Source organism: Caretta caretta, chromosome 8, assembly GCF_965140235.1.
Source record: "Caretta caretta isolate rCarCar2 chromosome 8, rCarCar1.hap1, whole genome shotgun sequence".
NCBI classification, from domain to species: domain Eukaryota; kingdom Metazoa; phylum Chordata; order Testudines; family Cheloniidae; genus Caretta; species Caretta caretta.
In genome coordinates this window covers 15,735,454-15,752,441 of record NC_134213.1, presented here as the reverse complement: position 1 = coordinate 15,752,441, position 16,988 = coordinate 15,735,454, and the positions used below count along the sequence as shown (strand labels likewise).

General features: G+C 44.5%; 1 protein-coding gene across 7 annotated transcripts in view; it reads left to right on the top strand.

The window, feature by feature from the left end:
* Positions 1 to 16,988, top strand: part of SEPTIN8 (septin 8) — a 77,715-nt gene that overhangs the window by 39,015 nt on the left and 21,712 nt on the right. For 6 of the 7 annotated variants that reach the window (XM_048862504.2, XM_048862505.2, XM_048862498.2 and 3 more), the window contains 6 exons: positions 805 to 1,000; positions 2,529 to 2,715; positions 11,583 to 11,744; positions 14,369 to 14,465; positions 15,716 to 15,884; positions 16,153 to 16,285. In XM_048862504.2, the coding sequence (XP_048718461.1) occupies positions 834 to 1,000; positions 2,529 to 2,715; positions 11,583 to 11,744; positions 14,369 to 14,465; positions 15,716 to 15,884; positions 16,153 to 16,285 (915 nt within the window). In that variant the 5' untranslated portion in view covers positions 805 to 833. The remainder of the gene's footprint in view (positions 1 to 804; positions 1,001 to 2,528; positions 2,716 to 11,582; positions 11,745 to 14,368; positions 14,466 to 15,715; positions 15,885 to 16,152; positions 16,286 to 16,988) is intronic. The other variant, XM_048862501.2, reaches the window with a different exon arrangement.

Below are 16,988 nucleotides of genomic sequence, written 5' to 3'. Positions count from 1 at the left end.
CGTAGACCACACTGCACTGACTTGCATTGTTAACTGTATTAAGTACATGGAGATGAAGTGAGCTGTAGCTCACGAAAGCTTATGCTCAAATAAATTGGTTAGTCTCTAAGGTGCCACAAGTACTCCTTTTCTTTTTGCGAATATAGACTAACACGGCTGTTACTCTGAAACCTTTCCTTATTGCTTTGTGAGTACATCATAAAAGGTATGCAAAAATTGAGCCAAGTACACTGTAACATGTGAACAGAAGCATTTGAGTTGAAGAATCAGTCAGAACTGAACGTCCTGTAAGTTGTGTTGTGTTTTGTGTTGCGGGGAGAGATAGCTCAGTGATTTGAGCATTAGCCTGGTAAACCCAGGGTTGTGAGTTCAATCCTTGAGGGGGCCATTTGGGATCTGGGGCAAAAATTGGGGATTGGTCCTGCTTTGAGCAGGGGGTTGGACTAGATGACCTCCTGAGGTCCCTTCTAACCCTGGTATTCTATGATTCTCCCTAACTTCATCATTTTGGGCTCTAAATCTGGGTTGGAGGCAGCAGAGGGTTCTGGTTACGTTTGGTTTGATTTTGTTTGCATGTTCTTTGAGATATTCGGATGATACAGAAGCAATGTGCTGGATAAGATAAGAATTGGAGGCCTTTGGGAATAGGGCAGTAGGAACATCACAATGATTATGCCTCTCTGAACTTGGGGGAGTTGCAGTAATCTCTCTCAGTTTAATTTTTGTTGTGGTCTGTAATTAATTTACTCTGAAGTCCCTTTATGAATTCCACTCTGCAATAAACTGGTGACTCTTCCTTTCTAGGTGAAACAGGCATCGGGAAATCCACACTAATGAACACACTTTTCAATACCACCTTTGAGACGGAGGAGGCCAGTCACTACGAGAATGCAGTTCGCTTACGACCGCGTACCTATGACTTGCTGGAGAGCAACGTGCACCTAAAACTGACAATCGTGGATGCAGTGGGGTTTGGAGACCAGATTAATAAAGATGAAAGGCAGGTCACATGCCATCTAGTTGCCATTTCTGCACCAGCCTCTAGTGTTCTAACATGTAGCTATATGTGATTCTCCCTGCAGACAGAGCCTGTGAATGTAACAGAATGTTACAGACAGAGCCTCTGTTACTGGGTACCCAATTTTCCCATTTGGATTATGAGGAGTCTTGATTATGGCCGCATTAGACTGAAGAGGACAGGAATGAGCCGCTGTAATAAGTATGGGAGAATGCTAGAGGGAGTTTGGCTAAGAAGAGAGAGTGAGGTTAGTGAGGCAGGGAAAACTGTAACATGTTGTGAGTTGTCTTAAAGAATCCAGTGTAATCCTGCTGACTTGTTTGCTTAATTCAGTGAAACACACACCAAGAGACCCAATGTCTGTAATCAACATGGCTGTCTTAGGACACCCGCTGAGGAGCAATTCTTACCTCCAGACTTGTTGAAGAAGCCGTAAACCTCTTCTTCTTTTGTAGCATTGGGCCAGATTCTGCCACCCTTACTCAGGCTGAGTAGTCTCCTACTCTATGAGGAATCCTGTTGTGTGCAAAATCTGTCCTTTTATTAGTGACGGTGGGGGGGTTTGTTGTGTTATCACTCCATCAATCCAAAACGTATTACCCAGGGGAGCTCACTCACATCATGAGTCAGAAAGAGGCTGGATTAGTGGGGAACATACAGAACTGCGTCTTAAATCAAAGATCTAGTTAACTCACTCAAAAACTTACTGAGCCAAATCCTGAGGGGTGCTGACCATCTGCAGCTCCTTTTGAAGTCAATGAGAATTGCAGATGCTCAGCACATCTTAGGTTTCGTCCCATTGTCTTTAGCAGGGAATAATAGTCTCTTCCCTTTCAGATGGCTTGGTTAGCTAACCTGTAAACTCTTAAAAATCTAGTTAAAAAACCAAACCAACTGTGGAATAGTTGGAATTGCCCATTATAACAATGATCAGTTTGTGATATTGGTTCTTCTCACCCACTCCCATTTAACTGCCCATGCACCTTGTTTGGATCAAATGACCTTTGCAGGAGGTCAGACAAGGTGATCATGACGGTTCTTTCTGGCCTTAAAGTCTATGAGTCTAAGTCCCTGTAAGACATCTTGTAATAATTTCAATTGGCCTCCTTTCAGAGTAGTTATAATCTGCCATGGCTATCCAGTGGTAAAGGCTCTTCAGGATTCCTGGATTCTCCTCTTTGTATTGCTATGCTACTATATCGAGATACTTTACACCTGAAATCTGGTCAAAGCTTGATGTATGGAAGTTGTCTGCTTTCCATAGTTCAGTTCCACCACCATTAATCCCTTTTGTGCTGCAATACAGCCTCTGAAAATACAATACGCCTTTTGATTAGAAGTTGCGCGTGTGAACATAACATTCTACACGTTGCCAGTGGAGGGCTAAAATTGTTTATGCCTCTTTGTAGATGGTTTTAAAATAATGGGGCTGAGAGAATGCATGATAACTTTAAACTGTCAACTTCATTTAAACTGCAGCATTCTGGTTGCTAATGGCATCTGTTTTTAGTTACAGGCCAGTAGTTGATTACATTGACACGCAGTTTGAAAACTACTTGCAAGAAGAGCTGAAAATCCGTCGTTCTCTCTTTAATTATCATGACACAAGAATCCACGTCTGCCTTTACTTCATCACTCCAACTGGGCACTCACTCAAATCCTTAGATCTGGTAACGATGAAGAAGCTGGATAGCAAGGTAAGGCGTTTAAGGCATGCATCCACTCTTCAAAAGTAATGTATGCTTTCAGTTAGATGTAAAGCAATATTAATGCATAGCATCTTCCATACATGGGTCTCAAACCACTTCACAGACATCAACTGATGAATTCTCATAACAGCTCTGAGAGCTAGGTTGGTTAAAGCATGGATCTGCCTGATCAGTGACTCCATATAGATGCTTTCATGGGGTTCTGTGTTCATTTCTTCTCAATGGCTTCCATATAAAATTTGCTCTTTTTGCAAGAAAAACTAGACATTAGTTTGAAAATAGTCTCTTTCAAGTTTTTCTGCTGCACCCATCGCTGTAATAACTTTGCTTGTGGTCTGAAAATCAAGCTGGGCTGTTTCTGGCTCATTATCTCTTGTGAAAACGAGAGAGTCTCCAGTTGAAGAGTTAACTATTGTTGTTTTTTGGGGGAGTGGGGAGAGAGGAGGTTTGCTGACATGCAAGCCAGGATAGGCTCCAGCTCGCTGTCCCACTGCAGTGCTACCTGTATTGTCCTGTCAGTAGTGATAACTGGGGCAGAAAGCAGTAAAAATTGAGACTTCTTGCTAAAGGTAACAGATTTTGCCCTTGGATATACAGATGGAGCAATTGTTGAGGAAAAATGTTTTTACGTATGGACTTGACTTATCACGGCTGCACTTTAGAATTGTTATCCCTATTTTCACATTGGAAAAGTAAGTCAAAGAGGATAAGTGACTTGCCCTAGATCAAACAACAGATCAAAGTCAGAGGCAGGAATAGAACCTACGTGTCTCAATGGTCTAACTCCTGTATCATACTGCCTTCTCAAAGTATTCTAAGGGCAATAACTTAGCAAGGTCATACGAATCCTAAAAAGTAGGTCTATTTATAGTCCAGCTAATGGTTACATCTCTATTTCGTTACATAGGTCCTCAGGCAGTCACTCCCTTAGGTGGCAAGTGGTCATGTGATTGGTTTCCATCATATACAGGGTTTACAGTTCAGTTCAATGGCTCTCAGCACGCCCACTCTACAAATTGTTCCAGCACCCCTGAGTTGCTGTTACATTAACATCACCGGGCATCTGAAAACTTTCCCCTAATAAACTCTGGCTCTTGGTGTGATGACAGCATTATGTGTTCTCTAAAGTATGTTTGCAAGAATGCCCATGTGTGATTTCCCTGGTGCCTTTGTGATGGTGGCGGTCCCACTAAGCTTTTATATTCCTTTCCTTGTGCATTCCCTTCCCTTAACATCTCCTGCTGCCTTTTTAAATTGGCCCTTATGTAAAGGGGCTGTTGGCCCCTTCCTGAAACTTAGTGCTTTTTTGGTTGGCCCTCTCCCAATACCAGGATAAAGGGGAAGGGCCAAAGAGGAGTCAGAATCCTGGGACTGACAGGTCCCCAGAGCCAATAGGGAGAGGCCAGCCCTCTACGTCAGCCAGCTGGCCACGTGGGCAGATCTTTATTTGTTTATAATTGCTGTTTAATAAATCGTATGTGGTTAAAACTCAATAGTAGTGATCACTGGGCAGAGAAGTGGACAGTGAGGAGAGAGTACCCCAGAGTGGAGCTACCCTAGGCTCTGTCCTGAATGACCCATGATAAAACTGGGGGTTAAGCCCCCCGCGGATCCTGGGCCCAGCGTTCTTGGGGTTAGAAGGACTCTGCTGCATGGGAGAGAGAAAGAGGAGGTCCGGCAGGCACCTGGGTAAAGGGAGTTGGGCCGGGGATTCTATCGGATTCCAGCGGGGTAGCATAGAAGCTAGGAAAAATTATAGTGAGACCATTCCCCTGCTTCCGCTAGGATCATACCAAAATTAATCATTTGTAATTGGGCGTATATGAGAAGTATTTTTTTCAAGTTGGCTAAGCCACTTGGCTAAACCACACTGACATGGTTCCATTGCATCCCCTCCTGAAGCCTTCCAACATTGATTGTATTGCATGGAATGATTACCTAGGCTTATGATGACTAGGAAAGGGGAGACTGGTGATCTTTCTTCTGTTGAATCCAAGCCTGTACAGATATTTTGCATTTCACTACCACCTTCCATCCAAGGATCCCAAAGTGCTTTACAAGCTTTCATTAATTTAGTCTCTCAACACTCTCCTGGTAGGCTGGTAAATGTTGTCATCTCCATTTTGCAGCTGAGGAATCAGGAAGACTAAGGCTATGCCTACACTATGCAGCTTTGAGTGACACGGCTGTGCTGCTCCTGCCGTGCTGCAAAAAGGCCCGCAGTGTAGCTGCTGTTTGTCGGCAAGAGAGAGCTCTCCTGCCAACAAAAAAATTCCACCCCCAACAAACAGCAGCAGCTTTGTCGGCAGGAGAGCGCTCCTGCTGACAAAGCGCTGTTCACACCGGTGCTTTTTATCGGTAAAACTTTTGTCGTTCGGGATGTGTGGTTTTTTTTAATATCCCTGAACAACAAAAGTTTTGCTGACGAAGTTCCAGTGTAGACAAAGCCTAAGGGTTTAATCACAACAGGTGTTAATGTCAGTGAGATCTTCCGAGGATCAGGTTCAAGGTCAGAAGTCTATGGCAGAGCTAGGAATCAAAGCCCAGGTCTACTGAGTCCCAGTCCTGCCCCTTACCCACCAGACCATCCTCCTCTCTCTCATATGGTGTGGATCCTACTTTGGCTTGAGTTCTAAGACTTGTTTAGCAAGGGGCTTCGGTTTTTTGGGTAGGGATCTGATTGTTATACCTCTGCAGTACCATATCAGCAGCCTGAGGTCAGGTCTTGGGTATACAGTTTTGATTGCCTATGTTAATTTTAATAATGTGTCTTGCTCTAAGTACTGAATTTTCAAGATTCCTCTAGGGCTAAGGCTTTTTTGCATGAAGTCTTCCATCGTGCCGTAATACCACATTTGTTCTGCAGCTGAGCTCATGGCCAGCTGTGGTCTGCTGTATCTAATTACTTCCAGGCAGCCAGAAACATCTTCAAAGCTGGATTTTAGGTAAATAATAAATGACTGGATGTCTGTTAAACAAGAAGAGGCATATTTGAATTGAAATGTGTCTAGCTTTTCCCTTGGTGCGAGTAGGGAAATAAGAAAAGAACTTTAAAAAAAAAATCATCTCTCTGTGGCACAGATAAACACGCTGAGTTATTCATTTAAAGTGCTGTTCTGCCCTAGAAAGTGACTCTGTAAAACTGGCATCCTGGGGCTCCATGTTTATCATCTCTCCGTGATTTCCCAATCAGCATGCTCCATTTACAAGATAAAGCTAACTGCTTGCCCTACCTGAGTTCGGAGATCCCAGATGGACTCTTTACTACTTGCACGTCATCACCAATCAGAGAGGTTCTGCAGGCCAATTTATGCCCTTAGTTGTTTCTGTGCATTCCCAGACTCTGCTTTCAGTGACACCTGGACAACTCCATTGCCTTCAGGTGTAACTGGAACTTAGGGAATGGTTTGATTGATGGTGCACAAGCTAAAATAGAATCCAGCTGTGTTGACTCTACGGTGCTAACAGGAGTGTGATAAGAAGTAAAAATGTATTCACTTCTACTAATTTAGGAAAACATATTTTTATTGATTTACAGAATGGAGGAGTAAGAAGGTGCAGTTTTCCACAGTCCCTTTTCAGGGTGCAATGGCACTTTAATGAAAACTAAATTCAAAGGTGCAGGAGTTTTGCTCTCTGCAGAATGTGTTTGAAGCAACCCTCACTAGCCAGCCTTGTTCGGTGTCCTGGTAGTTTACTACTGCTTATTCAGCACTATATTTTATGGCCTAGGCCTTGGTTTTATTACACTGGAGCAACCCAGTGCTGTGGAAGGGCAAAGTGGGCGAGATCAGTCGGATGACCTCCTGGGTACAGAATAACGTGAGATGCCATTGGAGCTGGGGAATATTCATCTCCCTATTTTTGTTGGGGGTGAGGACAGAGGCGACAATTACTGCTTCGCTCTGGGAGCCTATTTGACCCAGGGCTGGCCCTCTCGTGCAATGTTTTTAAATAGAGTGCTTTATAGCCCTTTTATTCCAAAGCTTTAACACTGTAGAATGAGTCAATGACATCTGAGTGAAGGCTACATCCTTTTTAGGAATTCTGAATACACAGTGAATACCTGGATCACAACAGAAAGGGGCATGAAGGGGGTTACCATTAGATCTCAGAAAGCTTTACTTCTGAGGCCTGGCAAGTAGGGGTTTGATCAGAACGAATCAGTAAGAGCTGCCCTTACATATAATCACTCCTTCTCACAGACTATGCGGAGGTTAGAGCAGCAGAGTGAGAACACAGATCCTATTCCCAGCTCTGCCAATGACTTCAGACACTTGTAACCTGATTTTACCAAGGTACTGAGCACCCATCGATTTTACTGGGAGCTAAAAACCAGATGGTAAACTCCTGTGCCTCAGTTTCTCTGTCTTTAAAATGGGAATAACACTTACCTACCCCATATGGGCTCTATGAGGCTCAATTATTGTTTGTAACTCACTGTGGAATCCTTGAATGAAAACCCTGTGTAAGTCCAAAGCATTATTAGCATTGTGGTTTTAGGGTCTACTAAGGTAGTGGAAGGATAAACCTCTTTCTGTTTCAGCCGTGTTCGCTTTGTTGAGATGGGCTTGTGCTGGCTTTATAAACTTAGTCAGGGGTGAGATGAGACTTTGGCTCTGACTCCTAGCTAAACTGTATATCAGTTGATTGGGGCTGTGTCCTTCATATTGCAAATAGATACATGAAGGCCACTGTAAGAGGAATGATGTACATTGGTGGGTGGATCAAGTTCAACAGCACTTAAAACAAATGGAGTTTCGTTGTTCTTTTTGATTTATTAGACTTTTTCAATCTTTTTTTTTTTTTTGTACAACAGACCAAACAAATTCTAGAAGCCACCGTATAAAGCAAGTACCAAAAAGAACTATCCATCAGAAAAGACCAAGATATTTTATATGGTCATGGATTCCTCTGTGCATTAACAGCAGTATTCCCGGCACAGGGATTCTTATGACACGCATCAAAACAAAAAAATAATAAAATGAAGGAAATCAAAGTCAAGAGGGAAAAGAGTAGGGGAAGAGAGTAATAGACAAAGAGGACAGGGGAGGGGGAGAGTGTGTGCGGGGGTTACCTCCTGCTTTTCATCCAGGCCTCCCATATAGATCATTAGTAGACAAGTTCTTGGAAAGTGAAACCCAGTTTGAAGGGGGTGACATAATCATTGTAACAGGATGCTTTCTGATACCTTCCTGATGCCCTTTTTTTTAAAAAACAGCTGTACATATTTTTGCCAGGTGTCAGAAAAAGTTGGAATAATCCAAGACTAATTTAACTGAAATACCATTATCTTTTTGCTGTTAGCTAATTGCTGGCATTCATATTTGTATTGGCTGCTGATTGTTGGACATGTCATCTATTTAAAAGCCTCTTGGATCTTAAATTGTGGAGCAGAGGATTCTCCTTGATTTGCCTTTTCAAGGCAAACAGAATCTGATCAGCGGGGATTAGAACCAAATCCTAGGAGCCTTGGCCTTCACTTTATCTAAACAGTGCAAGGGCCCCGGAAAATACCAGGGGAAACAGCTGTTAACACAATCTCTGCTTCCTCATCCCCACTGGAAGGGCATACCAAACTGTGTGGGGCCCTTTGCCTCCTGCATTGTTATAGGTAAAAGGCTGAGCCTAGCTAATGCTGTTAGAAGAGGAGGACCTGTTGTCTCTGATAGGGTGTCCCGACAGCAAGTGTGAAAAATCGGGACAGGGGTGGGGGGTAATAGGTGCATATATAAGAAAAAGGCCCAAAAATCGGGACTGTCCCTATAAAATCGGGACATCTGGTCACCCTAGTCTCTGACTACGTGGTCAGATTAGACTATTTAATACTAATAAAGAGAGCTGAGCCAAATTGATCCCTGGTTTGGGTTTCAATGTTCTAACCCTTCCTTAGCTGCTATGGGATGTATTGTCAGAGAGAGTCCCAGGTTCTGATCCTTTCCCTGGAGGATTTGGGTTGTTGAGAAGAGAGTATGTTGGGAAACAGGCTGATTAAACTGTCCAAAAATGGAATGACTAGACAATGTTTCTGAAAGCACAAGCCCTGCTTAATTGTCAGCACAAACTGACAGAAATGCTGGAGGGTGCAAAACCTCATACAGTCTGCCCTGGGCTTTCCTCCCAAGGTCATTCTTTCTTCCACACAGGTAAATGGGCCTCATACCCGACCTGGAGAGACCACCACTGGAAGTCCTGGGTCTACTCAGTCCTTTCTCTCTCTGCTCAGATGGTTAACAAGATAGCCCGTTGTGTTGTTGGTTTTTTTCACAAGAAGGACATTTGGCCACTGGCAACTGGAACAAGACAGACAGACTGCTTTCCAGGCTGTCTGTCTGTCATAGGCCCCTGTTGCCATAGTGTCTGAATGATATGTTTATCCTTTCAACACTGCTGCAAAGTGGGGAAGTGTTATCCCATTCTATAGATGGGGCTCTGAGGCACAAAAAGAATAAGGGCTTGTCTATGCAAGGACATTCCGGAAAGTTAATCTTTATTAACTAATGGTATGAATTTAAAGTGGATTAGTTAAACCTTTGGAAATGAATTAAGCTCAGTTGAACTAAAGACACTCTAATTCTGAATCAGAGTGTCCCCCACAAGGGTTTAATGTGGTTTAACTAAACCACCTTGGCAGTTAACTTGGATTAACTTTCCTGCGGCTATGTCTTCGCTAGAAGCGCTGCAACTGCGCTGCGTAGTGTGGACGCTCACTACAGCGATGGATTAACTACAGCAACAGGAGAACCTCTCCCATCTCCCCAAAAGAATTCTTCTACCGACCTAGCGCTGTCTATACTGGGGTTTAGTTTGGCTTAACTACGTCATATCCCTGGGTGACGTAGCTGGATCAGCCTAAGTATTTAGTGAAGACCTGGCCTTGGTGTAGACAAGCCCTAAGTGACTTGCCCGTGGTCACGCAGGAAGTCTGTAGTAGAGCAGAGAATTGAACCTGATTCTCCCAAGTCCCAGGTTATCAGCCTAACCACTGGACTATCCTTCCTAACCTCTGGTTCTAGTCACGCGAAGCTTGGGACTGAGTAGCAAAGATCTCAGAGGACAGGACTGAGGTATGTGGTAGGAGCTGGGCAGGAGAATTTGCCAGAGTCCAGCTAGCGCTGTTTGTTGTTTACTTTCATGAGTAGAAACATCACTACAAAAGCCTAATATGGGAAAATATCATTATGGGGCAGCTAGCGAATAGGGTCACTTTTTTGATCCAATAAGTGGTCTCCTTTTCTACCAGCAAGTTAAGCAGGGGGATGACATGAAAGCAGTGGAAAGCCACCTAGCAAGCTACAAAGAGATTCAGAGCTGGGAGAGCAGCCTCGTTTATTTTAATGGCCGTCGATAGACAGACTAAGCGGCAGTTTTGAATTCCAACCTCTGTAGGTCAAAAATGTGGGAAGTAGAAAAACATTAGGTGACAGATCAGACTTTCCCTTAATTTGTCTGGAGTTTCCCTGTTTGGAGTATGGAACCAGTGAAGAATTTTTCAGTGGTGGTTTGTAACATGGAATTTGGCATTTCTGGGCAGAGAGAAATTATTTAGAAGCACTTGCTGAAACGGGTCCCACTTCCAGGAAGCACTTGCCATTCATCACCAACAGCTGCCACCTCCTGTATCCCAGAGGACACAGACAGGTCTGTAAACTGATTTTCCCTACCCCCGCATCTCCAGCTGCCTTCAGACTCCGTGCGGTCTAGCATCAGACACATAGCACCTCCAAGGGTGGCCTATAAAAGCCCCAGACATCACAAATCATTCACAACTGGCTGCCTTTCCTTGTGCCAGGTCCCCCAGAGAGAAAGCAAAGCCTGTTTTCTCACTTCCCCCACTTCTCCCCTTCCTCCCCCTTAGTGCTCTCTCCTTCACCAACCCTCCAGAGGGAGAACATGAGAGGACTTTCCACCCTAACCCCAAACCTGCAGGCTTCTGCACAGTGTTAGATGATAGTGAAATGGCTTCCTGCCTGAGAAATGTAAAAACGGCCCTAGGTTTTGCTAGACTGGGCTATACAGTGAATGTGAATGACTTTCTCTCCCTGTGGAGTTTAGCGCAGCTGTGGGAAATGGCTTTGCAGAACCCGGCGGGAGGTAACTGTACAGTGTTTGTTTTGGGTGTGAGCTGCTGATGTGAAAACACTGTTAAGTAACGCCAAGCGTAAGAACGCTGGCACTTCACAGCTGAGTGTCATTTCCCAGTCACTCACTTTATCTGCAGGAGACACACACAGTGTGGCACTCAAGGAGAGTTTTAGCAAGTGTTAAAATAAATTGCTGCAAAGATTCTGACAGCAAGTCCCTGCTCTTCCTCCATTGAATCACACTGTCTCATTTCACACTGTCTGTAACATTTCAGGGATGAAATGGCCTAAACAAGACAAGAGTGAAGCACAAAAGTATGAGCTTTATTGATCATGGCTACGCCTACGGGAACTACCAAAGTCCTGTCCCAGCACTCATTGGGCTAAGGCTAAAACCAGATAATGTCTTGTCTGATTTTTTGCTTGTTACAGAGGGTTTCATCTACTCGTCGTCCACATTAATCACAGGACATTTGTCCTTTAACTTCTCCAGGAGTTACTGTTGCAGAAAACATAGTTAGATGGTGGCATCCTACACCATCCAGTGCCTAGCTGTACTGAGGCTGCTGCCTGTCTTATTACATGCAAAGTGTGTGGCATATTAAGAAATTTAAGGTGGCCGTCCAGGTGGCACAGCTATTGTTAAGAGGGTCAGTGCTATAGCGGCTCAAAACCCATCAATATGCTGCTCAGCTAGGGACAATGATTGGCTGCTGCTCCCAGATCTGCCCGATAATGGTTCCCCTGGTTTCTCCCCTACTCCCACTATAGGTGAATATTATCCCCATCATCGCCAAAGCAGACACCATTTCCAAGAGCGAGCTGCACAAGTTTAAGATAAAGATAATGAGCGAGCTGGTCAGTAACGGAGTGCAGATCTATCAGTTCCCCACCGATGACGAAGCTGTCGCAGAGATCAACTCCGTAATGAATGTGAGTAATGCTGCTTATTGCCTTTCCTCTGAATATTGTAACAAAGGAAACTGCTGGACAACGACACGTTTTAAAGTGGGTCTTCAAGGGGGTTGTGTGGATACTAGATCTGTGTTAAAGATGAGCAGTGCATCTGACCGAGGCCTAAGGCTACTGCTAAAGAGAGGAAGAGACTATTTTGTTTGTGCCTTTAAACCTCACTGTACAGGAATTTAATTAAAGTGTGACTGTTACTTAATCTCATACAGCTCTTATGAGAGGCCATGTTCTGCTCTAAAATAGATTGCATGCTGATATTTCAAGGCTGGGTTTGCAGCAAGTCAAAATATGCTTTTCAAATTTTTTTGGTTTTTAAATGTTTAGAAAAAATTAGAAATTTTCTGACTTTAGGGATGAGAAAAGAGAAAAGTGTTCAGTTTTTTGAAGTTTGGGAGTTTTTTCCATCCCTTTTTCAGAAGCAAAATGAAAAAAGGAGAAAATGAAGAAGAGTTGAAGGGAGAGGAGAAAAACTGAAACGTTTTTGAGTTTAAATGTTTTGTTGAAGACTCAGTAGATTTTGAAACAGAAACTTTGTGCCGAAATTGTTCATCTTTCTCTTTCTTTCTTTCTTTCTTTCTTTCTTTCTTTCTTTCTTTCTTTCTTTCTTTCTTTCTTTCTTTCTTTCTTTCTTTAAAGGCCATTTTTCATGGTGGGGAGGGGAAGCTTTGAATTAAAAATTTCAACCAGCTCTAGTTTAGAGTCTTCTAAACCAAGGAAGCTAAATAGATTGAGTCCAACTTAAAAGAAAAATAGGGATGATTGTACTCTGCTGTGGTGTTGGTTTTTTTAAAGGCCAAATTCAGCCCTGGTTTAAGTGAGTGTGAGTCTTGCTAATTTCCATGAACTGGGCTATCTGAAATCTGAATTGCGCTTTTGAGTAGAGTTGGTTGAAATTTTTCATCTGAAATGGTGTGTTTTGGATTTTTTTTAACTAAAATTGGCTTTTTCCACAGTAAATTTCTATTTTTGATTAAATGTTTTGGTCTCTCACCAAAAAAATAAAAATGGAAATTGGGTCGGGGGCTGGGTTCTGGCAACCCAAAACTGAAAAAATTGGGCACAAATTTGCAATAAAACAAAAATGTTTGCCCCATTGGTTGAAATATTTTGGGTTTTGGTTGCTGATTTTTATTTTATTTTATTTTTTTTTGACAAAAAACTGAAAAATGCAGAAAAATGTTGATGAAAATGAACATTCTTTTGCTTTCATCAAAGTTGTTCATGGGGAAAGGAAGAGGGAACATTTCCCCATGAGTTCTGCTTTTGAGTGTACGTCCTTCTAATAATTAAGGACCTCTGTTAGCCCCTCCCCTTTGAAATCCCTGGGAAGCGGACCAAGATTGCAGTACGTTTAACAATGTGGTGAACTCTGGATACTGGCTGTAACTGGGAGCATAATACCTACCTGCATCCGGTACCACTATAATACCTAGCTCCTAGTGTTTTCTGTGCTCCTTATTCCAGCAAAGCTCCCATTGACTACTGAGAGCTTTGCTGGCAGACCAGCAGGTAATCGAACCAGTCTTGTACCTATCACAGTAAAACCCTGCATGTGCTGGTGTTTGGGGAAGATCAGTTGTCTGGTGCTTAGGCAGGAGGGGGTGCAGTGTGTGGCTGGGTGGTCATTCTGTGCTGGTAAGTGCCATAACACTTATTGCAGCATGACTTTCCAGCTTCCAGCATCAGTACCACGACAGAGGAAAGAAGCGGTGATATGAGGAGAGTAGTGAGAATGTAACACATGTTCTCTAATTGATATTTGCCTTGGGATGGGACCGAGGCACTGAGTGTCTGTAGCTCTCTCTGTAAGGAGACATTCAGTCATTTGTGCTGGGAGAAGGGAAGATGGGAGCTACTCTGCGGGCTGTGTCCAACAAACACTGTCTGTGCTCAGCCAATGGCCTCCTTTACTGCGCTTACGAAGCTGATGATGTCGTCTTGATGCCATGTTCCCTAAACATGTTGTGATTTCCACCCCCACACACACACTCCTCGACACCATGTCTCTAATAACTAAGATGTGTGATGTGTCCTGCCAATGTCCCATCCTGTGCCTTCATGTGAGCTGCTGTGCAAATCACCACTAACAAATGTCTTTGTTTTTATGTTCTTCAAAGAAGGCATTGTCCCACCCTCTGTGTGCGGATAGGGCTTAGCACACTGGGGTTGCTACAGCCATAAGAACAATCTGGCAAGGAGGGGCCTCTGCTTGCTCGCCATGGAAGCCAGTGATGCTTTATATGTTGGGAACAGCTGTAGTTTGGAAGTAACTGTCCAGGGCATTAATAAAATCTCTAACTGACTCAGTGCCAAAGCCGGTACCCGAACCTGCTGTGCCATGCTCTGGCTCCAAGTCGCACTGCAGAGCTCCACGGCAAGCAGGTGTTGGGCACGCAGGGTGCCCTATGCCGTTTCAGAGTGGAGATTGTTTTCACTCTGAGTAACAAAGATTCTGCGCTCAAGAGAAATGATTTTGAAGCAGATTTTGTGCCTGAGCGAGAAGAGGCTCATGGCAGCTTTGTAAGACTGATGCTTGTGAGAGACTCGAGCGTGTGCACTGAATCCCTGGGCTGGTTCTGTTTCAGGCTCATCTGCCCTTTGCTGTTGTGGGCAGCACTGAGGAGGTGAAAGTTGGAAACAAGCTGGTGAGAGCTCGTCAGTACCCATGGGGGGTGGTGCAAGGTAAGAAAGTCAACAGCAGGGCATGTTTCAGAGCTGTGAAGCCCTTCAGTCTGTGTGTATGCTCACGCTCTCTCCTGCATGTCTCCCTCCTACCACCACGTCAGCGTGTTGGGCGCCAGGGCAAGAGACCTGAGGACTCTGTATCACCATTCAGGGCTCCTTTGTTGAATCAAGTTATCAGGTGCTTTAACCCTGCCTGAAGGTGCAGTGTGCTTATGGTTGGGTCATACCGGCAGGTGCATTCATTTTGCTCCAACCAGGCTGGAGCAGGTTCTGAGTCTCTTTCATGAGCGGAGAGAACTAAGCTCTGGGTCAGAGAAGTTCCAGCAGGGAAAACCTTAGGAGCAGCCAATTTTAGGGCGAAAGCGTAGACTGAAGTTTATGTTGAGCTGTTGTTACCAATGAAACTCAAGCCTTGGAAGGAGGGTTGGCTTTATACAGTGTGTGGGAGCTCTTCTCAGAGCAGGATGGGAACTCAGCTGCTCCTGAGGGTCTTTCTACTTCTCTCGTTTCCAGTGCCCCTTCCAGCAATGGTGGCTGTGTGCTGAATGTCTAGGTGGGGGACTGTAACCCTCCCTAGCTTGTTCAGGCTGCTTCCAGAGGCGTTCACTCAGTGTTGTGCTGGGATGATTAGTGCAGTACAAGTGCCCTCCCTCGAGCGCTGCTCCTCCTTATGGAGTCCCTCTCAAAACACGTGATGGGCAGTCTGGGCAGGATCGTTCACCTGAGCCCCGTGCTGCCAAATGTACAGCTCAGAACGGCAGATAGACCCAGGTTGAAGGGAAATGTATTTTTTCTGGATTTTATTTCCTGTTTTCCCTGAGTGGGGCAGAGTCTTGGTGACAGAACCACTCCCACCCACCTTTGTGCACATGCCCTAGCATCCTTCTGTGACACCCATTTCCATGACCAGCAGTGTATGCGAGGCACCAAGTCCCATAGGTCCTCCCATTGAACGGCCATTAATTCCTTTGTGCTCATGACCCTAGCTCTCGGAAATGCTGTCCTAGCCCTAGAACCTTGCACCCTGGTAAGGAGCAGATTCCAGCCTATGCAGATTATTCCTAAACGGAAAGGCCCTGCTTCTGCAATGCTCTCCTGTTGGAAAGTTTCGCCCATTGCACCAGAGGTACACATTCCCTGAGAGAGGATCTCACTGGGGTTAAAATATCCTGCCCGTATCCTTGCAATCTTCCCCTCCGCTCAATCTCCCCCATGTTTGCTGAATTTCTTCCCTTCTGTTTAATCAGTCGAGAATGAAAGTCACTGTGACTTTGTGAAACTGCGAGAAATGCTGATTCGGGTCAACATGGAAGATCTTCGGGAACAGACTCACACCCGCCACTATGAGCTGTACAGACGGTGCAAGCTGGAGGAGATGGGGTTCAAGGACACAGATCCTGACAGCCAGCCATTCAGGTGAGTGACCTTCATCTCCCCAATCCACTTCCAGTAGCATTCCAGTAGTAATCCTGCAAACCTTCCATCCACTGGAATCCCCACAGGCAGAGAGCTTGAAACATCAGGCCACTAGACTGAGACCTGCTAACATTGATTTTGAACCTCTCGGCTGATTAAGATGTTTTTTCTCTTCTCCGTCCCCTCTGCCTTCAAGCAATTGAGAAGGGCATAGCCTTGCTAGTCACTATTGAATAATACTATAGTGTCGCATTTGCTTTTTATCCAGCCTTCAAGAAACATATGAGACCAAAAGAAAAGAGTTCCTTGGTGAACTGCAGAAGAAAGAGGAAGAAATGAGGCAAATGTTTGTTAACAAAGTCAAGGAGACTGAATCAGAACTGAAAGAGAAGGAAAGAGAGGTGGGTGTATCAGAGATCTGCGAGACGAGCCCAAACCACCCGTTCAGCTCTGAGGTCCAGAGGTGGATGAAGTGTGAGCTCTTGAAAGCTGTGAGCTGAGCACAGCAATCAGAGTCACGTAACTCCCTGAGTAGCCTACCCCAGCACCCGAGGGTGGGTCTCAAATATACGCAATGGTATCTAGCTAGATGCTTATGTGGGCCCCATCACCGTGGGATCTGGACAGCTCACAAACGTTAATGAATTTATCCCTGCAGTAGCCTGGCATGGTAGGGAATGATTCCCCTTGTACAGATCGGGGAGGGAGGCACAGAGGATGACATTTTGAAAACCACCTAAGGGTATGTCCACACAGCATTTTGAAGCAAGCGGGAGTGAGTGGGAGCTCAGGTTCTGAAACCTAGGGAGTAGGCCAGAGATTCTCAAACTGGGGGTCGCTCAGGGAGTCACAAGGTTATAATGTGAGGGTCCTGAGCTTTCAGCCTCTATCCACAAACACGGCTTCGCCTCCAGTATTTATAATAGTGTTAACTATTTAAAAATGTAGTTTTATTTGATAAGGGAGGTCGCACTCAGAGGCTTGTTGTGTGAAAGGGTCACCAGTAGAAAACTTTGAGAACTACTGGAGTAGGTGGACTTCAGAGCTCAAGCTCAAGCTGCAAAGTGCTGTATATACACCTAATTTTAGAACACTAGTGCAAGC